This window comes from Salmo salar, chromosome ssa16 (assembly GCF_905237065.1).
Source record: "Salmo salar chromosome ssa16, Ssal_v3.1, whole genome shotgun sequence".
NCBI lineage: Eukaryota > Metazoa > Chordata > Actinopteri > Salmoniformes > Salmonidae > Salmo > Salmo salar.
Window position 1 is genome coordinate 27,458,027 of NC_059457.1, and position 25,709 is coordinate 27,483,735.

The following is a 25,709-nucleotide window of genomic DNA, read 5'->3' on the forward strand; positions in this document are numbered from 1 at the left end:
AATTCTTTAAATGACAATATAATATTTTACCAATGTTTTCTAATTTTAATTATTTAATTTGTGACGCTGACTTGACTGCCGGTTATTGGAGGGAAACGATTTCCTCAACATCAATGCCATAGTAAAACGCTGTTTTTGGATATAAATATGAACTTGATAGAACTAAAAATGCATGCATTGTCTAACATAATGTCCTAGGAGTGTCATCTGATGGAGATTGTAAAAGGTTAGTGCATCATTTTAGCTGGTTTTATGGTTTTGGTGACCCTGTCTTTGACTTGACAAAACATTACACACAACTCTTGTAAATGTACTGTCCTAACATACTCTAAATTTATGCTTTCGCCGTAAAACCTTTTTGAAATCGTAAAACGTGGTTAGATTAAGGAGATGTTTATCTTTCAAATGGTGTAAAATAGTTGTATTTTTGAAAAATTTGAATTTTGACATTTATTTGGATTCAAATTTGCCGCTCTTGAAATGCACCTGCTGTTGATGGAGTGCACCACGGGTGGCACGCTAGCGTCCCACCTAGCCCATAGAGGTTAAACAGCTTGGAAAATTCCAGAAAATGATGTCATGGCTTTAGAAGCTTCTGATAGGCTAATTGACATCATTTGAGTCAATTGGAGGTGTACTTGAGGATGTATTTCAAGGCCTACCTTCAAAGTCAGTGCCTCTTTGCTTGACATCATGGGAAAATCAAAAGAAATCAGCCAAGATCTCAGCAATAAAATTGTAGACCTCCAAAAGTCTGGTTCATCCTTGGGAGCAATTTCCAAATGCCTGAAGGTACCACGTTCATCAATACAAACAATAGTACGCAAGTATAAACACCATGGGACCGCGCAGCCGTCATACCGCTCAGGAAGGAGACGCGTTCTGTCTCCTAGAGATGAATGTACTTTGGTGCGAAAAGTGCAAATCAATCCCAGAACAACAGCAAAGGACTTTGTGAAGATGCTGGAGGAAACAGGTACAAAATTATCTATATCCACAGTAAAATGAGTCCTATATCGACATAACCTGAAAGGCTGCTCAGCAAGGAAGAAGCCACTGCTCCAAAACCGCCATAAAAAAGCCAGACTATGCTTTGCAACTGCACATGGGGACAAAGATCGTACTTTTTGGAGAAATGTCCTCTGGTCTGATGAAACAAAAATAGAACTGTTTGGCCATAATGACCAATGTTATGTTTGGAGGAAAAGGGGGAGGCTTGCAAGCCGAAGTACACCATCCCAACCTTGAAGCACGGGGTGGGGGGACAGCATCATGTTGTTGGGATGCTTTGCTGCAGGAGGGACAGGTGCACTTCACAAAATAGATGGCATCGTGAGAAGGAAAATTATGTGGATATTTTGAAGCAACATCTCAAGACATCAGTCAGGAAGTTAAATCTTGGAGTGGCCATCACAAAGCCCTGACCTCAGTCCTATAGAACATCTGAGGGCAGAACTTTAAAAGCGTGTGCGAGCAAGGAGGCCTACAAACCTGACTCAGTTACACCAGTTCTGTCAGGAGGAATGGGCCAAAATTCACCCAACTTATTGTGGGAAGCTTGTGAAAGGCAACCCAAAATGTTTGACCCATGTTAAACAATTTAAAGGCAAGGCTACCGAATACTAATTGAGTGTATGTAAACTTCTGACCTACTGGGAATGTGATGAAATAAATAAAAGCTTAAATAAATAATTCTCTCTACTATTATTCTGACATTTCACATTCTTAAAATAAAGTGGTGATCCTAACTGACCTAAGTTAGGGAATTTTTTTACTCTGAATAAATGTCAGGAATTGTGAAACTGAGTTTAAATGTATTTGGCTAAGGTGTATGTAAACTATAGACTTCAACTGTATCTCCTTGGCATATTACATAATTTATGCAGCAGCATTCAAGACATTTTTGGACTCACCTTGTTATGCTGTGCTGACTTGAACAGGAAGGTTGCATGGCGATCCATCGTGGGCAAATTTTGTCATCAAACTCTGGTATTCTCTAGATTTTTGGTGCTTTCAAGACAACTGGGAATGCTGAAAAAAAACAAGGTCGAATCACGACAGTGATCTTCAGGTCGGAGCTCTAGAAAGAGGCCTGAGTACCCGACTTGGAATTCCGAGTTGGATGACTATATTCTCCTAGTCGGAGCTTGTTTTTTTTCTGATTTTCCAGTTGTCTTGAACTCACTGAAGTCTGAGTTTTCCCAGTTCTGAGTTTCCAGTTGTTTTGAACACGGCAGAAGTCATGCTCGATTGACAGCATGGCCAATGAATTCAAACTTTTATGGCCCATGGTGTTGAATGTTTATCCTTTTAAGCTTGGAAAAGAGACCCTTAAACCCAGACTTGGACCACACACCCACTCCACTGAATAGCAGTTAGCCACTGATTCCTTCCAAACCACTCATTGTTGAGTTTGCGATTTCCAACTTGTTGTGTAATGTTTATATCCAATGGTCGATGAGCACCGATATGTTTTATCTATAATTTATTTTCGTATGACAAGGATTGAAAAGGATTTGCCAGTAGATTGTTGACATGATCAATCCAATCAAAGCTACGATAGATCTGTGGCCAATGACTTTGAGCCTTGGATGGGCACTTCTAATGTAACTATCACGTTTCAGGTAAGACCCAGATGCAGACAATGTCGAAGTAACAACAGTTTATAAATCGAATAGGGGCAGGCAAAAGGCGGGTCAAGGGCAGGCAGAGGTCAGTAATCCAGCACTTCTCTGCTTTTACAAACAGCTGGTTCTCTAGGAGGCGTTGGAGAACCTGTCGGACGTGGAGCACATGTTCTTTGGTGAAGCGGGAGAAGACGAGGTTGTCATCGAGGTAGACAAAGACAAACCGGTTCAACATCTCGGAGAACATCATTAACCAGAGCCTGGAACACAGCAGGGGCGTTGGTAAGGCCAAATGGCATGACCAGATACTTGTAATGACCACTAGCAGTGTTGGAGTCGGTCTTCCACTCGTCCCCTTCCCATATACGCACCAGGTGGTAGGCGTTCTGTAGATCCAGCTTGGAAAACACAGTGGCCCCCTGGAGCGGCTCGAAGGCCAAGGAGATGAGGGGTAGCAGGTAGCGGTTCTTCACCATTATGTCGTTGAGACCCCGTAGTCAATGCACGGGTGCAGGGTCTTGTCCTTCTTCTCCACAAAGAAGAACCCTGTGCCGGCAGGAGAGGAAGAAGGATGGATGAATCCTGCAAATAGGGATTCCTCAATGTAGGTCTCCAACGACTTGGTCTCTGGTCCCGACAGAGACCAAGTCTCTGGTCGGTGCGGCGGAAGCAAAGTTGCCCGTGCCATGTTGAACACCTCCCGGAGGTCCTGGTACTCCGTGGGAATGGTGGAGAGGTCCGGGGCAACTTCCGAGCCCCCCGGAATACATCCCAGGGCAGGTTGTGCTGACTTCAGGCAATGGATGTGGCAGAATAGGCTCCAGCCCATGATGGCACCAGTATACCAGTTAATGAGGGGATTGTGTTGCCGGAGCCAGGAGAAACCCAATACCACGGGAATCGGAGGAGACTTACTGAGCAGGCACTGGATAGCCTCGCTGTGGTTCCCTGACACACGTAGGTTGATGGGAGTGGTGCTGTGGGTGACCCGGTCTATAGAGTGCCTGTCCAGCGCTCTAACATCAATTGGGAATGGAGAGGGGCTGAGTGGGGATGCCCAGCTCGGAGTGCAAAAAGCTCTGATCGGCCCCAGAGTCGATGAGGACCCAGAGAGATTTCGACTGGTTTCCCCACAGCGGAATGGCAGGAAACGGAGTACAAGTAAGGGAAGAAGAAAAGTTATCCATATGGCCCACCAGAATACTCGCTCCTACCGGTAAGCCTGATCTTTTAACGGACAAGAGGACACAAAATGACCACAAGTCCCGTCCTTGCAAGCTCGTCCTTGACCTCCTCCGAGACTCCGTGTAGGAACATGTCGAATAGTGCTTCCTGGTTCCAGGCACTCTCAGCTGCCAACTTGCGGAAATCCAACGCTTAGTCTGCCACACTGCGGGAGTCCTGCCAAAGCTGGAGAATCTTCCGGGCAGCCTCTCTCCCAGAGAATGGGGCATCAAACACCTTCTTTACCTGCTCCCATACAGCTGTAGCCCAGGCTCTCCATTGAAGCGTTCCGGTGGAGGTAAGTGGGGGAGGTAAGCTCCCGGGAAGGCGGAGCGACTGGTGAGGCGGCGCTGCTAACAGCCGAGTTACTGAGGGGCTGTGAGGTTACCGTCATAGTAGGCTGCCTCCTTGCCAACCCGCGGAATTGTTCCAGAAAGATGTCCAATGCCCAATCATGGTGTTCAGCCAAGGTGTGGACCCCCTCCATAAGGCCACAAAGCAAATCCTCGTGCCTACCAATGATGGTAAGACCCAGATGCAGACAACGTCAAAGTAACAGTTTATTAATCGAACAGAGGCAGGCAAAAGGCAGGTCAAGGGCAGGCAGAGGTCAGTAATCCAGATAGGTGGGGCAAAGGTACAGGACGGCAAGCAGGGTCAGGGCAGGCAAAGGTCAGTAATCCAGATAGGTGGGGCAAAGGTACAGGACAGCAGGCAAGCTCAGGGTCAGGGCAGGCAGAATGGTCAACACCCAGAAAACTATGGAACAGGAACAATCGAGAGAGGCACAGATGGAAAAACGCTGGTAGGCTTGACGAAACAAAACGAACTGTCAACAGACAAACAGAGAACACAGGTATAAATACACAGGGGATAATGGGAAATATGGGCAACACCTGGAGGGGGTGGAGACAATCACAAATACAGGTGAAACAGATCAGGCTGTGACAGAAACTCTATGGTAGAACCCAAGGGGCTTGAATTTTCTTTTTTAACGTAGTGTCCCAATGAGTGACAGAACACTGAGCCAATCACGGCGCAACTAGAGAACATTCCCAACCCCTACATTCCATATGTTCCACTGCCTGCTCCACCACTACAAAAAGCACTGAACTAGGCTGAAACACCTGCATTTTGGAGCTGCCTTACTCAAGAAAGCAAAAAAGACACCACGTTTCTATTCAGCTTTATTACCTCAAAGACATTGTTTCCATTGTTTGCAAAGTGATGTGTCACTTATTACTGCCCAAATAACATGCAAAACAGGCACAAATATATTTTTAAAAAATGCCCCAACTGCCCTGAATGACGGGTCGCTACTGGTGTCATTGTAGCAAAGTATTTCTAAACAAAACATCTGATCTCTTAAAAGTTTAGTTAATTTACTTTCTATTAGCTATACTATAGGCCATCATTGATTTTGACCAAATAGGCCTGGCATATTACCTCAAGGAGCTTTCCGTTTTGATAGGGTTACTTTACCTAAAATCCTTCAGGCCTACCTACAAAAAAATAAAAAAACAACTACGCATCTCTGCCCAGCCTAGCAAGAGTGCTGAGAGGGTTTTCTCCGCTACTGGCCTGCTCTTCAGGCCTGAAGCCACAGACTCTGGCCAAACTCATGTTTCTAAAAATGAATTCAAAGGCACTGTAGACTGAGCCTAACAAGGCATTTTTCTTTTAATTTGTATTTCATTCTAAGTAAGTCACAGCCTACAGTGCATTTGGAAAGTATTCAGACCCCTTCCCTTTTTCCATATTTTGTTACTTTACAGGCTTATTCTAAAATTGATCAAATTCTTTTTTTTCCTCATCAATCTACACACAATACCCCAAATGTTAGCAAATGTATTAAACATAAAAAACAGAAATACCTTACGTAAATAAGTATTCAGACCCTTTGCTATGAGACTCGAGATTGAGCTGAAGTACATCCTGTTTCCATTGATCATTCTTGAGATGTTTCTACAACTTGATTGGAGTCCACCTGTGGTAAATTCAATTGATTGGACATGATTTGGAAAGGCACACAACTGTCTATATAAGGTCCCAGTTGACAGTGCATGTCAGTGCAAAAACCAAGCCACGAGGTAGAAGGAATTGTCAGTAGAGCTCCGAGACAGGACTGTGTTGAAGCACAGATCTGGGGAAGGGTACCAAAACATGTCTGCAGCATTGAAGGTCACCAAAAACACAGTGGCCTCCATCATTCTTAAATGGAAGAAGTTTGGAACGACAAAGACTCTTCCTAGAGCTGGCCGCCTGGCCAAACTGAGCAATCGGGGGAGAAGGGCCTTGGTCAGGGAGGTGACCAAGAACCCAGTGTTCACTCTAACAGAGTTTCATAGTTCCTCTGTGGAGAAGGGAGAACCTTCCATAAAGACAACCATCTCTACAGCACTCCATCAATCAGGCCTTTATGGTAGAGTGGCCAGACAGAAGCCACTCCGCAGTAACAGGGACATGACAGCCCGCTTGGAGTTTGTCAAAAGGCACCTAAAGACTCTCAGACCATGAGATGCAAGATTCTCTGCTCTGATGAAACCAAGATTGAACTCTTTGGCTTGAATGCCAAGCATCACGTCTGGAGGAAACCTGGCACCATCCCTACGGTGAAGCATGGTGGTGGCAGCATCACGCTGTGGGGATGTTTTTCAGTGGCAGGGACTGGCAGACTAGTCTGGATCGAGGGAAAGATAAACGGAGCAAAGTACAGAGATCCTTGATGAAAACCTGCTCCAGAGCTCTCAGGACCTCAGACTGGGGCGAAGGTTCACTTTCCAACAGGACAACAACCCTAAGCACATAGCCAGAACAACGCAGGAGTGGCTTCGGGACAAGCCTCTGAATGTCCTTGAGTGGCCCAGCCAGAGCACGGACCTGAACCCGATCTAACATCTCTGGAGAGACCTGAAAATAGCTGTGCAGAGACGCTCCCCATCCAACCTGAACGAGCTTGAGGATCTCCAGAGAAGAATGGGAGAAACTCCCCAAATACAGGTGTGCCAAGCTTTTAGCATCATACCCAAGAAGACTCGAGGCTGTAATTACTGCCTAAGTTGCTTCAACAAAGTACTGAGTAAAGGTTCTGAATACATATGTAAATGTGATATTTCCGTTTATATATATATATATATATATATATAGTGTGTGTGCAACAAAAAATGTTTAACCTGTTTTTGCTTTGTCATTATGGGGTATTGTTTGCTGATGGATAAAATATTTATTTTTCTCATACATTTTAGAATAAGTCTGTAATGTACCAAAATATGGAAAAAGTCAAGGGTCTGAATACTTTCCGAATGCACTTTATATGCAATTTATAGACTATAATGAATTAATACAACAAAATCTTGTTTATATTCTAAGTGCTTAATATCCCTGCCAGCCTAGTGTGGCGCCATCGCAAATGCTTCTTAATTTATTTATTTACAGGCTATAGCCTTGAAATAATTGAAATAATATTGCCTAAATAATTCATTTTTGTTGATTCTTAGGCTACCTGTCTTGCTCCTGACCAATTTAGAGTGCTTATATGCTGTTTAATACAAAACGTAGCCTATTTCAAATTATGATTAAAATAAACAACAGGAAATATTTCCAGCAGCTTACCACCCTGCATCCCACTGCTGGCTGGCTTCTGAAGCTAAGCAGGGTTGGTTCTGGTCAGCCCCTGGGTGGGAGACCAGATGCTACTGGAAGTGGTGTTGGAGGGCCAGTAGGAAGCACCCTTTCCTCATGTCAACAAAAAATATATAATATAATATCCCAATGCCCTGGGGCAGTGATTGGGGACATTACCCTGTGTAGGGTGCTGTCTTTCAGATGGGATGTTAAAAGGGTTTCCTGTATCTCTGTGGTCATTAAAGATCCCATGGCACTTATTGTAAGAGTAGGGGTGTTAACTCTGATGTCCTGGCTAAATTCCTCATCTCACCTTATCATGCCCAGCTTACAATTGGCTCATTTGTCTCCTCTCCCCTGTAACTATTCCCCAGGATGTTGCTGTAAATGGGAATCTGTTCTCAGTCAACTTACATGGTTAAATAAAAATATATTTTTCTTTCAAATCATATGGTTTGAATGAAAAGCCAAATGCTACCCTTATAAAAAGATTGCCGTTTTGAAGCTGCAGTAAAATTGTCGACTGTGGTATTTTGGATGAAGTAATTGCAGAATAATTGCAGTGTACTGCAGTTGAACTGCAATTATACTGCACTCTAACTGCAGTTACATTACAAAATTACTGCAGTAAAAAAACGGTTATTTTGGACGCAGTGTTTGCTGCAATCTGCCGTTATACTGCACTCTGACTGCAATCTTTTTTTGTAAGGGTAGTCACAAAAATATATGGGTTTAACACATGTAGACGTTTTTAAGGCTTTCATGGTTGGATCGAACACTGTGAACACTACGTCTACATGATGTGTACGTGTCACGTGACACGAACATGTCGGCAATTTGACGACTTAGAAAAAAACAAGGAAGATCTTAGGGGACTTCGTGAAAGGTATCTGTAGCTTCACGAGGCTTCATTTTGGCACTTATCACCCCCCATATAAACGAGTCGGGAGGAAGTGGTACGTCCTTTACATATGTAATTTACTCACTGATCCATGTTTGTATTATTATGATACAAACACTGCTAGCGCAGATAGAACAACGAGTTAGTTATAAAAAATATTTGCTGCTAAAATGAGTTGAGGTTGCAACATCGGGTCACATGACCTCCAACTGGTTGGTTTTTGTCGTGCTGGCGCTCTGGTTTGTGGGAGTCAGAGAATCCACTCCAGTCGGGCATGGATTACAAACGCAGGAGTATATAGCCAGCCATTTTACAAATACGTTTTTACCATAATAATAGACAATACCTGTTTTAAACATGGGGCACTGTGGTATCACCTCATCAAAGACGGTGCTGGTTTTTCTGAACCTAATTTTTTGGGTAAGTCAAAACGACATCTTGTCGTTTGGGAATGAATGCGCAACATCCCTTCCTCAACCTTAATACGCAGCAAATTTGCAAGCAACCTGCTAGCCATTCAAGGCAACCTCGGCCCAGTGGATGTTTGTCTATCTTTAGCATCAATATAGTTAGCTAACGTTACTGTTTGAGAATTTGGGCTATTATAATTCAATGTTCTTGCAGTCATGTTGTTGCTGTCCCTTTTAGATGTAACTAGTTGTCTGAACATTTCCTTTGCTTCTCTGTCTGGTTGCTTTGGCTACTGCGGCTAGAGGGAGTTTCATGCATTGCTTTTCTGCCCCATTTGTCCCAGGACGAAAGCCACTGCCTGCCCTGGAGTCTTCCCCTTTGAACCTTTTAAAATGCCACTTCTCATACAATACTAGTTCTGTAGCCACAATGGTCCTCAACATAGTCTTTTTTTTTTTTTTTGTTCTTTTTCTAAACTTCAATATGTTAGGATGAGGTTTGAAAGGTCAATAAACAATGTTCTGTGTTGTTCTTTTCCAGTCAGTGAGCAAGCAAATAATTCCAATTGAAGGATCAAATACAATACTGTAATGAAACAGCAGGGAGCAGGTCTTGAACCCTCGAGCTTGTAGCCCGAAGTCCAGCGCGCTATCAACTGCCGCAAAAGCATCCTCGAGCGGCAGAGCCGATATCCACGCTTATAAACCCAGTGTCGTTACAATACCTTTTTATTGGTCACATACACATGGTTAGTAGATGTTATTGCGAGTGTAACGAAATGCTTATGCTTCTAAATCCGACAGTGCACCAGTATCAAACAGGTAATATCTAACAATTCCACATCAAAACCTAATACACAGAATCTAGTAAAGGAATGGGATAAGAGTATATACAGTTGAAGTTGGAAGTTTACATACACCTTAGCCAAATACCACAATTCCTGGCATTTAATCCTAGTAAAAATGCCCTGTCTTAGGTCAGTTAGGATCACCACTTTATTTTAAGAATGTGAAATGTCAGAAGAATAGTAAAGAGGGATTTATTTCAGTTTTTATTTCTTTCATTACATTCCTAGAGGGGCAGAAGTTTACATACACTAAATTAGTATTTGGTAGCATTGCCTTTAAATTGTTTCTTGGGTCAAACGTTTCAGGTAGTGTTCCACAAGCTTCCCACAATGAGTTGGGTGAATTTTGGCCCATTCCTCCTGACAGAGCTGGTGTAACTGAGTCAGGTTTGTAGGCCTCCTTGCTCGCACACGCTTTTAACCTCTTACATCTAGACGTTCCGCTAGCGGAACACCTGCTCCAATATCCAATGATAGGCGTGGCGCGAATGACAAATTCCTAAAAAAAACCAAAACTTCAATTTTTTAAACATATGACTATTTTACACCATTTTAAAGACGAGACTCTCCTTTATCTAACCACACTGTCCGATTTCAAAAAGGCTTTACAGCGAAAGCAAAACATTAGATTACGTCAGCAGAGTACCCAGCCAGAAATAATCAGACACCCATTTTTCAAGCTAGCATATAATGTCACAAAAAACAAAACCACAGCTAAATGCAGCACTAACCTTTGATCTTCATCAGATGACACGCCTAGGACATTATGTTATACAATACATGCATGTTTTGTTCAATCAAGTTCATATTTATATCAAAAACCAGCTTTTTACATTAGCATGTGACGTTCAGAACTAGCATTCCCACCGAACACTTCCGGTGAATTTACTAAATTACTCACGATAAACGTTCACAAAAAAACATAACAATTATTTTAAGAATTATAGATACAGAACTCCTTTGTGCAATCGAGGTGTCCGATTTTAAATAGCTTTTCGGTGAAAGCACATTTTGCAATATTCTGAGTAGATAGCTAGCCGTGATGGCTGGGCTATTTTGACACCCACCAAGTTTGACCCTCACCAAACTCCGATTTACTATTAGAAAAGTTTGATTACCTTTGGTGTTCTTTGTCAGAATGCACTCCCAGGACTGCTACTTCAATAACAAATGTTGGTTTGGTTCAAAATAATCCATAGTTATATCCAAATAGCGGCGTTTTGTTCGTACGTTCAAGACACTATCCAAGGGTGACGAAGGATTACGCGCCCGACGCATTTCGTGACAAAAAAATTCTAAATATTCCATTACCGTACTTCGAAGCATGTCAACCGCTGTTTAAAATACATTTTTATGCCATTTTTCTCGTAAAAAAGTGATAATATTCCGACCGGGAGTGGTGGTTTTCGTTCAGAGAGAGAAAGTAAACATGGAGTCGACTCGTGCACGAGCCTCAGTCTCATAGTACTCTGATCGGCCACTATCCAAACGCGCTAATGTTTTTCAGCCAGGGCCTGCAAAGCCACGATTCAGCTTTTTGCCGCCTTCTGAGAGCCCATGGGAGCCGTAGGAAGTGTCACGTAACAGCAGAGATCCCCTGTTTTGGATAGAGATAATCAAGAAGGCCAAGAAATGGTCAGACGGTACTTCCTGTACAGAATCTTCTCAGGTTTTGGCCTGCCAAATGAGTTCTGTTATACTCACAGACACCATTCAAACAGTTTTAGAAACTTGAGTGTTTTCTATCCAAAGCTAATAATTATATGCATATTCTAGTTTCTGGGCAGGAGTAATAATCAGATTAAATCGGGTACGTTTTTTATCCGGCTGTGAAAATACTGCCCCCTATCCATAACAGGTTAAAGTTCTGCCCTCTGATGTTCTATAGGACTGAGGTCAGGGCTTTGTGATGGCCACTCCAATACCTTGACTTTGTTGTTCTTAAGCCATTTTGCCACAACTTTGGAAGTATGGTTGGGGTCATTGTTCATTTGGAAGACCCATTTGTGACCAAACTTTAACTTCCTGAATGATGTCTTGAGATGTTGCTTCAATATATCCACATCATTTTCCTCCTCATGATGCCATCTATTTTGTGAAGTGCACCTGTCCCTCCTGCAGCAAAGCACCCCCACAACACGATGCTGCCACCCCCGTGCTTCAAGGTTGGGATGGTGTTCTTCGGCTTGCAAGCCTCCCCCTTTTGCCTCCAAAGATAACGATAGTCATTATGGCCAAAAAGTTATTTTTTTGTTTCATCTAACCAGAGGACATTTCTCCAAAAGGTACGATCTTTGTCCCAATGTGCAGTTGCAAACCATAGTCTGGCTTTTTTATGGCGGTTTTGGAGCAGTGGCTTCTTCCTTGCTGAGCGGCCTTTCAGGTTATGTTGATATAGGACTCGTTTTACTGTGGTTATAGATAGTTTTGTACCTGTTTCCTCCAGCATCTTCACAAGGTCCTTTGCTGTTGTTCTGGGATTGATTTGCACTTTTCGCACCAAAGTACCTTCATCTCTAGGAGACAGAACGCGTCTCCTTCCTCAGCGGTATGACGGCTGCGTGATCCCATGGTGTTTATACTTGCATACTATTGTTTGTGCAGATGAACGTGGCGTTTGGAAATTGCTCCCAATGTTGAACCAGACTTGTGGAGGTCTACAATTTATTTTCTGAGGTCTTGGCTGATTTCTTTTGATTTTCCCATGATGTCAAGCAAAGAGGCACTGAGTTTGAAGGTAGGCCTTGAAATACATCCACAGGTACACCTCCAATTGACTCAAATGATGTCAATTAGCCTATCAGAAACTTCTAAAGCCATGACATCATTTTCTGGAATTTTCCAAGCTGTTTAAAGGCAGTCAACTTAGTGTATGTAAACTTCTGACCCACTGGAATTGTGATACAGTGAATTTTAAGTGAAATAATCTGTCTGTAAACAATTGTTGGAAAAATGACTTGTCATGCACAAAGTAGATGTCCTAACCGACTTGCCAAAACTGTAGTATTTTAACAAGAACTTTGGAGTGGTTGAAAAACGAGCTTTAATGAATCCAACCTAAGTGTATGTATAAAATATATGGATGAGCAGTGACCGAGCAGCTAAGATGCAATAGATAGTAAAGAGTAGATGCAGAATACATTATATACATATGAGATGAGTAATGCGTGTGTAAACATTTATTAAAGTGACTAGTGTTCCATTTATTAAAATGGCCAATGATATCAAGTCTCTAGGCAGCTGCCTACCTACCTATCTGTGCTAGTGGTGGCTGTTTTAACAATCTGATGGCCTTGAGATTGAAAAACAGCTTCTATCTCTCTCTGTCCCAGCTTTGCGCCTTCACCACACTGTCTGTGTGCTTGGACCATATCAGTTGTCGGTGATATGTACACCTTCTCCACTGCTGTCCTGTCGATGTGGATAGGGGGGTGCTCCCTTTGCTGTTTCCTGAGGTCAACGATCATCTCTTTTCTTTTGCTGACATCGAGTGAGAGGTTATTTTTCTGACACTACACTCTGAGGGCCCTCACCTCCTCCATGTCGGCTGTCTCGTTGTTTTTGGTAATCAAGCCTACCGCTGTTGTGTCGTCTGCAAACGTGATAATTGAGTTGGAGGCGTGCATGGTCACGCAGTCGTGGGTGAACAAGGAGTACAGGAGGGGGCTGAGAACTCACCCTTGTGGGGCCCCAGTGTTGAGGATGAGCGGACTGGAGATGTTGTTTCCTACCTTCACCACCTGGGGGCGGCCCGTCAGGAAGTCCAGGACCCAGTTGCACAGAGGAGGGTCGAGATCCAGGGTCTCAAGCTTAATGAGTTTGGAGGGTACTCTGGTGTTGAAGGCTGAGCTGTAGTCAATGAACAGCATTCTTACATAGGTATTCCTCTTGTCCAGATGGGATAGGGCAGTGTGATGGCGATTGCATCGTCTATGGACCTATTGAGGCAATAAGCAAATTGAAGTGGGTCTAGGGTGACAGGTAGGGTGGAGGTGATCCTTGACTAGTCTCTCAAAGCACTTCATGATGACAGAAGTGAGTGCTACGGGGCGATAGTCATTTAGTTCAGTTACCTTAGGTTTCTTGGGAACAGGACCAATGGTGGCCATCTTGAAGCATGTGGGGACAGCAGGCTGGGATAGGGATTAGAGGTCGAGCGATTAATCGGCATGGCTGATTAATTTGGGCCGATTTCAAGTTTTGATAACAATCGGTAGTCGGCCTTTTTGGATGCCGATTATGGCCGATTACATTGCAATCCACGAGGAAACTGCATGGCAGGCTGACCACCTGTTACGCGAGTGCAGCGTCAAAAGGACCTTGTGGCTGCAAGGAGGCAAGGTAAGTTGCTAGCTAGCATTAAACTTATATAAAAAACAATCTTCACATAATCACTAGTTAACTACACATGGTTGATATTACTAGGTTAACTAGCTTGTCCTGCGGTGCCTTGTTAATTTATCATCGAATCACAGCCTACTTCAACTTCGCCAAACGGGTGATGATTTAACAAAAGCGCATTGCGGAAAAAAGCAGTCTTTGCACAAATGTACCTAACCATAAACATTAATGCCTTTCTTAAAATCAATATACAAATTTAGAAATCCATGTTATTCAATTATTGCACCCAGGCTGCTCGCGCGAGCCAACGAGCGTCTGCGTTGCCAAGGGCTAAAATAGAACTCCTTGCTATTTCTGACGCAGATCGCGCTGCACGTCCTGCCTCTCCCATCTCCTCATTGGTTTATAGAAGCTGGTACCCACGTGCCATCTCCTCATTGGTTATACCCACATGGGTGATTGAAAGACGAAATTTTTGCCGGTTGTCGTGGTAATACTATGAAAATGTAGATGCCAATCACCATATAAGTTCAAAGATGAAAAAGCCTGGAAGGAGGAGAGATGACTAGAAACGATTCGGTTGGCCGTTTTATGTGTGGATTAATTGTCAGAGTAGAGGACCTTGTGCATTTCAGGTAAAATAACAACTCAATGTTTATATCCCAGGACAAATTAGCTAGCAACAGCAAGCTAGCTAAATAGGACAAATTAGCTAGCAAGTGCAAGCTAACTAGCTAAATTGCCATACATGTTTAATGCTTTTTGACCTGTCCCCAAATGAATGTCATTGGTTCAGAGTTTGTTTTGATATTTTAACCTGTGTGTCGTGATCGCGTTTGGTGTAGGGGAACAAAATACATTTATGCACAATGGCGCACGTGCGCAGCCGATTTGGGTTCCGTGTTAGCTTGTTTGATTGCCTTACGGAGGGAATAACTACACTGTTTGTATTTGGCCATATTTCCAGTTACCACCGCGTTTAATCATGGCAAGGCATATTCTTTCAGTTTTGCGCAAAAGCTGCCATCAGTCCACGGTTTCTGGTTAGGGAAGGTTTTAATTGTCATAGTGGGTACAACATCTCCTATACACGTCCTTCTAAACTCTCACAGAATCAGCATATACATCAATGTTATTATCTGAGGCTACCCGGGAACATATCCCAGTCCATGTGATCGAAGCGATCTTGAAGCGTGGAATCTGATTGGTCAGACCAGCGTTGGATTGACCAAAGCACGGGTGCTTCCTGTTTTAGTTTCTGCCTATAGGAGGGAAGCAACAAGATGGAGTCATGGTCAGATTTGCCAAAAGGAGGGCGGGGGAGGGTCTTGTATGCATCGCGGAAGTTAGAGTAGCAATGGTTGAGCGTGTTACTCGCTCTTGTACAGCAATCGATATGCTGATAGAATTTAGGTTGCCTTGTTCTCAAATTAGCTTTGTTAAAATCCCCAGCTACAATAAATGCAGCCTCGGGATATATGGTTTCCAGTTTGCATGAAGTCCAGTGAAGTTCCTTGATGGCTGTCTTGGCATCCGCTTGCGGGGGGGATATACACGGCTGTGACGATGACCAAGGAGAGTTCTTGGGAGATAATACTGTCGGCATTTGATTGTGAGGAATTCTAGGTCAGGTGAACAAAAGGACTTGAGTTCCTGTATGTTGTTACAATTACACCATGAGTCGTTAATCATGAAACATACACCCCCACCCTTCTTCATACCCGGAGAGATCTTTATTCCTGTCGGCGCGATGCACTGAAAATCCCATTGGCTGTATGGACCCCGACAGCATGTCCCCAGCTAGCCATGTCTCCGTGAACCAGAGTATGTTACAATCCCGGATATCTCTTTTAGAAAGCAACTCTTGCCCTGATTTCGTCTACTTTGTTAACTAGGGACTGGACATTAGCGAGTAATATGCTTGGAAGCGGTGGATGGTGTGTGCGCGTCCAAAGCCTCCCTAGAAGACCGTTCCAGCACCCTCTCCTCTGGCGGCGTTGTTTTGGATCGGCCTCTGGAATCAGTTCAAATGCCCTGGGAGGTACAGACAAAGGATCCGCTTTGGGAAAGTCGTATTCCTGGTCGTAGTGCTGGTAAGTTGACGTCTCTCTGATATCCAATAGTTCTTCCCGTTTCTATGTAATAACACTTAAGGTTTTCTGGGCTAACGATGTAAGAAATAATACATAAAAAAACAAAATACTGTACAGTTTCCTAAGGACTAGAAGCGAAGCTGCCATCTCTATCGGTGCCATCTTGCTTGAGTTATTATAATGCAAATGCGATGGTTGTAGTAGTTATGCATTTGTGTCAGACCTACACCTTTCAGGCCATCCTTAGCCCGCTCAAGATTGGTCTCTTTTATAGGCCTAGTTTAGTCCATTCATATACACAAACGATGTATTTATTGAACCTTTATTTAACTAACCAAGTCAGTTAAGAACAAATTCTTATTTACAATGACGGCCTACATCGGCCAAACCCGGACAACGCTTGGCCAATTGTGCGCCGCCCTATGGGACTCCCGATCACGGCCGGTTGGGATAGTCTGGATTCGAACCAGGGTGTCTGTAGTGACACCTCTAGCACTGAGATGCAGTGCCTTAGACTGCTGTGCCACTCAGGACCTACCTTTAGCACAGGGGTTTAAACTGAGTCAGGGTCTCAACTTACTGTTGCAAGTTCAAATAGTAGAATACACAAGGTGCAATTTAGAAATGTTGTTGTACATCAGCAGTTTCTCTCATGTCAGTCACTGATAGTGAGTCAATTAGCACCAGTCAGCTAACATTTTTTAGATTGTTAAGTTAGCTGTACGCTAAACTAGCTGTACAACAAACTATCTAAACTTGTAACCATGGTCTAAATACGGATTTTGTTAGTCAGTCTCACTCAGATTTCATATAAAAAAAAATTGCAAAAATACCTCTAAACCTTATGGCAATGTGTAGAATTGCAGAAAATTTGCTTTAAAACACCAAATTGTCCTCTGCAAAATGAGTAGACTTGCATGAAATTTGTTATCAAGTGCAAAATCTTCTCTCTGCCACATGGCAAGATGTGTACAATTGCAGCAAATAACTTTCTTTAAAACTACAACACTTTCTCTACACTCCATGGCAAAATTGTGTAGAATTGCATGAAATTAACATTTCTCTCCACTGTCAAGAGGGGGGCCACTAAAATGTTTTACTCTCAATGTGGGGGGGTTGTGGATGTGGGTACGCAGACCCGTGAGCATCTGGGGCCCCTCATGATGAGTTGCCCATCCCTGCTTTATTCATGAAGGTGTCTTCTGGGGGAGTTTTGTTAAGGGCTCTGATGCACTTTCTGAATGTTAACATGCATTGCTTGCGGTACAGTTATGGAAACATAAGGACCAATTTTTCATCAGTGAGAAATAATTTTCAAAAAACAAAAGGTTAAACACCTTTTTTGGGGGTTAGTGTTCACACACGGCCATATCTACACGTTACAGCGCTTGTTTACGGAAGATAAAGGTGATCACTTATGCTAATTAGCTATCTAGTGTGCTCGAACACCTGTGTGTAAGCGAACTGGAAAGGAAGTGTAGTTTGTCGGCTGGAGGCACACAGCCGTATGTGCCTGCAGGTAAGTATATATTTTTTATTTGAACGATTCTTGCTGATATACATGTTTCTAAACCCGTATCGCAAGTGATGATTATTGACGTTTCTAAACGTTAAGGGGTGCTTGTAGCAGAGAACCCTTAGGATAAGGCAGAATGCCCTGTTAATGCCTTGGGTTCTCATATCCTCTCAGGGACCATCAGACTCAGAGAGGCTGTACTCATTCAAACATTTTATTTTATATGCTTTTTTTGTGGTATTAATACTATTTCCCCCCCCCAATCATACAGGCAGCAGCAGGGATTTTGTGCTATGTTGGAGCCTATGTGTTCATCACATATGATGACTACGACCACTTCTTTGAAGATGTGTACACCCTTATCCCTGCTGTGACCATAATTGCAGTAGGAGGCCTCCTTTTCATCATCGGTCTTATTGGATGTTGTGCCACAATACGAGAAAGCCGCTACGGACTTGCAGCGGTCAGTGAATGTTTTCTTATCACCTACTACTACAACGTTCAACTTGGGCACAGATATCGTATCCCTCTGTAATCCTGTTGGCCAGATGACTGATTACTAAATGCATAGCCCAGTTCAGGCTACAGAGATAAGAGTTCATATTGTTTTATATCATGTTGGATAATCCTTCATTACAGTTTATTGATTTAAATGTGCCTCTTATGAATGCCAAGCACCCATTTTATTTTCAGGAGTTTCTTCTATGTTTAATTATTCCTCTTCTCCCCACAGTTTGTCGTCCTTCTCCTGCTGGTGTTTGTGACGGAAGTGGCTGTGGTGGTTTTTGGTTATATTTACAGATCAAAGGTGTGTAAAACCCTATTCTCATGGGACTAGTTTTACTGGGAGAGATGGTTCTGTAATTATGTGTACGAGCACAAATCACATCCATTATTTAAGTCCCCCATCCGACTCTGCCATGTTGGTCATTTTTACATAGCAGGAGAGTAATAATTCCTAAAACCTACTGTTTTTCGACTAACTCCAAGGTCCTCTGAAAATACTAGTCACGTGCGAATCGACATCCCTGTGTTTTGAGAGAAATGTCTTGAGTTTGACAGGTGTTGCTCGTGGTTTGAGCAAGAAAACAATAACTGATTAGATAAATTGATGCTTAAAACGAAATGCTGCGCATTGCCGATATATTTAGGACCTACTGTATCAACTTTCACAGTGAATGCTTTTGTTTATATGTTTTGTGCCAAAGAATTGAACATCACCAAATGTGTCAGTAAAATAGAGCACAAAGCAGCATTATAACTGAGCAAACTTTTGGCAATGACAAGTTCACTTTCTCATCCATAGCCTAAAAGCGCATCTCAAGTGTGTGCTGTTTAGCTCCCATCTGCAGGCTGGGGGGCATTTATGATGTCTACTGCAGATCGATAAAATAATGATTATGATCACACTACCTCAATTTAAGTATTTTGGCGACACTTATACCAAAAATGATGTGGTAGCCAAGCTCAGTGTAGCCTTATCACCTGGACATGTTGACACCTCTTCAAGCCTAGACTAAAAACCTCCAGAATTAAAGAATTACAGGCATCTGGAAAAAAACAAATCCCGTCCGATTCTTCCTCTGGAATAACGGATATTCTGAGGTAATAATTACATAACCAGCATTCTCTAGTAGAACTAATTCCATGTGAATAGGGCTTAAGTAAAGTACATATAAATCAAGGTTACAGTATGTTTGTGCAATAAAGATTTTGTTCAGGATACCAGTTCTCTGGATATGTTCCCAATGGGGGGAAAATAATTCTACCAGCCACAATATTACAGCTGTGGGTGCTTTGTGTGATGTTTTGTTGTCTCTACCTTCGTGCTGTTTTCTGTGCTGTTGTCTGTGCCCAATAATGTTTGTACCATGTTTTGTGCTGCTACCATGTTGTTGTGTTGCTACCTTGCTGTGTTGTCATGTGTTGCTGCCTTGCTATGTTGTTGTCCTAGGTTTCTCTTTATGTTGTGTTGTCTCTCTTGTTGTGATGTGTGTTTTGTCCTATATATTGTATTTTTTTATCCCAGGTCCCCGTCCCCGCAGGAGGCATTTTGCCTTTTGGTAGGCCATCATTGTAAATAAGAATTTGTTCTTAACTGACTTGCCTAGTTAAATAAAGGTTAAATACAAAAATTTTAAATTTAAATAAAAAAATATTACCCATTTTCTCCATGGAAAACATGGTAGCCGCTATATCTTTTTCTATTTAGACTACATGTTTGGAGATTTGTTTTCCCATGACAGGAAAAGTGCTATCCAAAATATAGTGATTGATATTCATTAGAAAAGCATCGAGGTTGTGTAAGATGGGACCTATTAAGCACAGTTACATGTTTGTTTACAGGTTGAAGATGAGGTCAATCACTCCATCCAGAAGGTGTACAATGAGTACAATGGTACCAACACAGATGCTCCGAGCCGTGCCATTGACTACGTGCAAAGACAGGTGATAGCATGTTAGCATGGAACTTGAGCAATTCATGCATTGTGTAACAGTTTTAAAGTAACTTAAAGCTGTATTGAATTGACCTAGTATTGACCATCACCATTTGTCATGCCTGCAGCTCCACTGTTGTGGGATTCACAATTACTCCGACTGGAGGAACACGCGCTGGTTTAATGAGTCTCGAAACAACAGTATACCAGTGAGCTGCTGCAAACCTAATGTCAGCAACTGTACAGGCTCTCTAGCCCATCCTGGAGACCTCTATCCAGAGGTAAGAGATCCAAAACGTACCTATGCTTTTCTTGCATGCATAATATACAAATTGATTCTCTTACACAATGTATTGTTTTTGTGTCTCCAGGGTTGTGAAGCCCTTGTTGTGAAGAAACTAAAGGAGATTATTATGTATGTCATCTGGGCTGCACTGACGTTCGCTGCAATTCAGGTAAAATAAAACTTCCATCAGCTCTCTTTCATTCAACTAATGCGGGGATGCTTGTGCCCATGGAAGCTGCTCAGCCAAGGCATATTTCCGTTAAATAAACGCCATGCTTCACATGTATACATCCGGTGAAATATCTGTCTTATTGTTCTATTTGTGCTGTTGCCCTAGTGTGTGAAGGCACTAGCCGCTTTGAGTAGAGGGACAAGTGGGATACTCTGTGGGGTACTCAGTTATTTTCCGCTGGCTATCTGAAAAGCACTTATGGTATGAGTCATGAAATTATTCAGTATGGCGGCTGAGTGGGCCTGGGGTATGCCCTTATTATGTTAACCCCCTTGCCACACTCCAGCAAGCCTCAAGGAACAGGGACAGGGCCCTTACGGGACTGTTACATTTTTCATAGACGGGTTGGTTGTTTAGCAACAAAACTGACGCGTGCGCAACTATGGGGCAAATCAGACTGGGTTAGCTTAGATTGTTAACATGTAAACTATATTTCGTCTCCAATGATTATTAATTACATTTGCACAATGAGCACTTGTCTCTCAAATACATTGTTACAATTGTCTGGTTAGCTAGCAAGCTAATTTTAGCCATACTAGCATTGACATTAAATCAGTCAACACCTCAAAACAAGACATGGTATCAACAACAAGATGGGACTAGCTGAAATGAGTCACTTATGATTCCCCACATGGCAGTTTCTTGTCATTGTTGGTAGCTATCTGGCCATCTAGAATCAAAACAACTCGTGGACTTCTGTCCCGTTGAAGCATGCTTATCGTTTTCGTGACATTGTCAGCTAACCCATCAATAGGGACAGGGGAAAATCTAGGAATTCAAGTTGATCTCAAACTAGGCTAAATAGAAGCTTAAGATAAAATGGTGTCCCCAGCCAATTTATCTTGACTTGATGGATATATTAGTTACTTGGATTTGTTAAACATTTGCATAATCAGATTCTAGAGTCTGTGGGAAATTGAGTCGGATTGAGACGGCATGTTATTTGCTAGATTTACCCCTTTTCCATTCCTTTCATTTGACCTCAATGAGGGAGAGCTGCGTTAAAGCTCTGTCATTCATCACTTGATTTGTTTTTCTCATCAAAATTACTGGACAGCAGAAGGTCCTAGTCTACATTTTAAATTGCTATTTATCAATGTCCTGTAGTTTCTTCCTTTTATAATGTCACCTCTGCATTTCATCATTAGATTATCTTATTCTATGGGCTGGTGAGGCATCTGTGTGCATGTGAATCTGCTGATTTGCAGTAATTCTAGAGAGTTTTGACCCAGATGCTTCTCTGTTTGCTGCTGATGTAGTAGTTTTGTGTCCTTGCTCAGCCTTTCCTGGGAGACTAGTTAGCCTAGCGTCCAGGTCAGAGGTTGACAGGCGATCTCGTCAGGAAGGTATGGAGGATGACATGGATGACACTACATTTTAACCCCTGCTGTTTTCCTCTCCTAGGTATTTGGGATGCTGTGTGCCTTTGTTGTGCTGTGCCGGAGGAGCCGTGACCCTGCCTACGAACTTCTCATGACGGGGGGAACCTACGCATAAGAAGGACCCTACACTCACACACCATACCCCAGACACACACACACACACCTAGGCTTGTGGTTTTGTCAGTGGAGGGTGGTTCACTGGCTTGCCCATGTTCAGGTTTCCTCTACTGTAAGTTGAAAGCTCCTCACACACAGTGGCTCATACTCCACAATGGTGAAGTGGTGAAAAAACTATTTATTTACATGCTATGTAAGTTGGTGTTTTGTTTTAGGTGTCTTATTAAAAACGCTACAAGCCAAATTCTAAAATGGCGATTTAAACACTTTTTTTGTTGTTTAATTTGTTGCTCTGACTACTTACCCCTCGTTGTTTGAGGTAGACAAGGATGTGAATGATGGACCTACTGTACGGAATATGTGGACTGAATACTTTCCTCATGTCTGTTTGCACAGTGTATGGCTTTGGAATATTTTATAAATATTTAAATCTATCATGTAAATAACTGAGTTGAAGATTTCCTTGTATGAGGTTGCCTTGTGCTACTGCTTTGTTTGTCCAGACCTCACCCTTCACCAGCACCATTCTGTTTCTGATGAGAAGCAGTGGAACTATAGACCGTAGATGAATCAAAGGCACTGGATCGACCCACCAGGAATGAGCAGTAACCAAAGTGCAGTCATTTAACTGATCTGCTTTGTAAGAATGTGGGCATTTGATTCGGTGCATAAAACAGGCTTATTTAGGAATAATCCACATGCACTGTTACTGAGCTTTTCTGTTGTACTTTGTGTGGAGTTGAGCACACTATGTAGGCCTAGTTTTAAAATAGATTTTCAAAAGATTTTAGCCATGTACAGAAACGTAAACCAGAGATGAATGTAAATAGAATGGGGTGAAACTAACAAGGAAATAAACTGTATATTCCCTCCAGAATATTGTCTGTTTTTCTCTATCACAAAAATATGCTCAAGTTTCTCTGCACACACGCAAGACCATAGCCATGCCTGGACATTAGAGCTGTGTGGTTTTCTCCACAAAGTTTCAATAATTTCTAACATGTAGCTAACGCCTCATGTTTCCAGTTCTAAGGGTTGATTTCTCTTCCAAGCCTTTATGCACTCTTGGTCAAAAGGGTGTTACGTCGTGCTGACAAGCTCTCTGACCTCATTCGGGGCATGGCTACTTAATCGTTTTTGATATCCTTTTCACATTATCTCATTAGAAAACTAAAATCACATTCTTATCTTAACACATGCCTTAATCACTTGTCATATTATATGCTCAATGTATCAGATGAAACCTCATACCTGTAATAGCCATACTTTCCAAGTTACAGTTTTTCCTCCATAAGATTTTTAAATACATCACAAAATAATCAACCATATATGAGTTTTCCATATCTCACCACTGACCATTCCCCACATTCTTTGTTAGAATTATTGTTCCATTATTCACTTTCTGGATGTTAGTCTCTGGAGACAAAGGGACATTCCTTTAGCCAATACTGGAGGGTAGAGAGTCCTCTCCTGCTTAATTTACGACTGGGTGTGGCGGTGTCAAAAACGGCCTAGTGGCCCCCGCCCCCCCTTTGCGGGTGGGAGAGGGTCTGGTTATTGTCAGCCATTGCCAAGCTGATCTGACCCATTGTGATCCTCACAGGACAGTCATGACACAGTCTTGAGTCACAAATGGACAGCTGCTTGTGGGGTTTTCAAAAATAAAGCCTATAAGGTTGAGTTATTCTGTAGAGGTCACATTGTGTTAGTAGGCCAAATTGTGACCCAAAGAACTATACAGAGCAAAAATATAAACCCAACATGTAAAGTGTTGGTCTCATGAGCTGAAATAAAATATCCCAGAGATGTTCCATAAGCTTATTTCTCTCAAATTTTGTGCACAATTTTGTTAGGGAGCATTTCTCCTTTAATAAGATAATCCATCCATCTGACAGGTGTGGCATATCAAGAAGCTGATTAAACAGCATGATTATTACACAGGTGCAACTTGTGCTGGGGACAATAAAAGGCCACTCTAAAATGTGCAGTTTTGTCACAGAACACAATGCCACAGATGTCTCAAGTTTTGGCAGAGCATACAATTGGCATGCTGATTGTAGTAATGTCCACCAGAGCTATTGCCAGATCATTTAATGTTAATTTCTCTACCATAAGCCACCTCCAACTCGTTTTAGAGAATTTGGCAGCACGTCCAACCGGCCCCACAACTGCAGACCACATGTAACCACGCCAGTCCAGGACCTCCACATCTGGCTTCGTCACCTGCAGGATCGTCTGGGACCAGCCACCCAGACAGCTGATGAAACAAGTATTTCTGTCCGTAATAAAGCCCTTTTGTGGGTGAAAAACTCATTCTGATTGGCTCCCAGGCCCACCCATGGCTGCGCCCCTACCCAGTCATGAAATCCATAGATTAGGGCCTAATGAATTTATTTAAATTGGCTGATTTCCTTATATGAACTGTAAAATCATTGAAATTGTTGCATGTTGCGTGTTTAATTTTGTTCAGTATACATAATAGAGCATAGATTACTCGTGTGAGTGTAACCTCTGAAATACACATCTCTTATAGGTATTTAGGTATTTTATCAAAAATGGAGTCAGTCAAACAAGCCTGGCTAACCCTTGCAAAGAAAACTTACATCTTAATTTGCTAGTTATTGCTGTCATCATCGCAACATTTCTAAATATTTATGTAAACATGTCCAAAGCTAGATTCCTTTACTTCATAAATACATTTAAAATGGTCAAAGTCGAATAGTATCCCTAATGGCCTAAACTCACCAAAGGCGAGCGTGCAAGATTTATTTTAGAATGCATTGTTTTGAATTGTAATGACCCAACTGAAGCTGGGCGGGCAGGTTGGCCACTTTGATGCCTCGCTAAATTAAAACGTGTTTCTTTTTTTGCGATTTATCGCTGGCGCTGTAGTCACACAAAACAATAAAAATGTCATTATTCACTTTTATTTCATCTCATTTGACTTGGAAGAGGTAGCTAAGGGTTGAGGCTTTACCATAGGCTACATGCTAAATTAGACCAATTCTTCCACTTATGGAAACAACAGCGCTATCAGAAAAGATGATTGGAGATATGGACTATCCTGCTAGCATACAGTCAGTGCTCTGCTTGTCCGGTCTTTTCCTCCCGCCTCCCTCTGCTTGCTCTGCCTGCCTTCTTCTGGTGAATTTTTTGCTTAAAGGGATACTTCAGGATTTTGGCAATGAGGCCCTTTATCTACTTCTCCAGAGTCAGATGAACCAGTGGATACCATTTGTATGTCTCTGTGTCTAGTATGAAGGACGTTAGAGGTAGTTTTGCGAGCCAACGCTAATTAGCGTTAGCGCAATGACTGGAAGTCTATGGGTATCTGCTAGCATTCTAGTAGAAAGAGATGTTAGAAATATCGCCCTACATTCATCTAAGCCAGGGGCTGCATTGACAATTGATTATACTTCCTCACTGTCAAAATTGGCAAAAAATACTCCTCTATCCATCGTTTTTGGAATGTTCAATGCTCCCTGACTGGCTAGCTTTCATATCTGTGATTTTTTTGTGTGCTGGACACAGTCAAGAAACTCTATGACCACCACCGTCTCCCCATTATAATTTCTACTCAGTTTCAATTTAGTTTTAGTATTTTTTAAGTTTATCGAGTTTGTTTTCCAGCCACCAAAATATATATTTATAAAAAATAAAAAACATTTTT

The 25,709-nt window shown here is 42.3% G+C and overlaps 1 protein-coding gene across 1 annotated transcript; it reads left to right on the top strand.

Annotated features, from left to right (window-relative positions):
* Positions 1–8,432: 8,432 nt before the first annotated feature.
* tspan3a (tetraspanin 3a) lies at positions 8,433–22,913 on the top strand. Its single transcript, XM_014148589.2, has 7 exons — positions 8,433–8,796; positions 17,856–18,047; positions 18,318–18,392; positions 19,931–20,032; positions 20,151–20,303; positions 20,394–20,477; positions 21,945–22,913. The coding sequence occupies exons 1-7, from the start codon at positions 8,734–8,736 to the stop codon at positions 22,035–22,037; spliced, it is 762 nt and encodes a 253-aa protein (XP_014004064.1). The 5' UTR covers positions 8,433–8,733; the 3' UTR covers positions 22,038–22,913.
* The last annotated feature ends 2,796 nt before the right edge of the window (positions 22,914–25,709 follow it).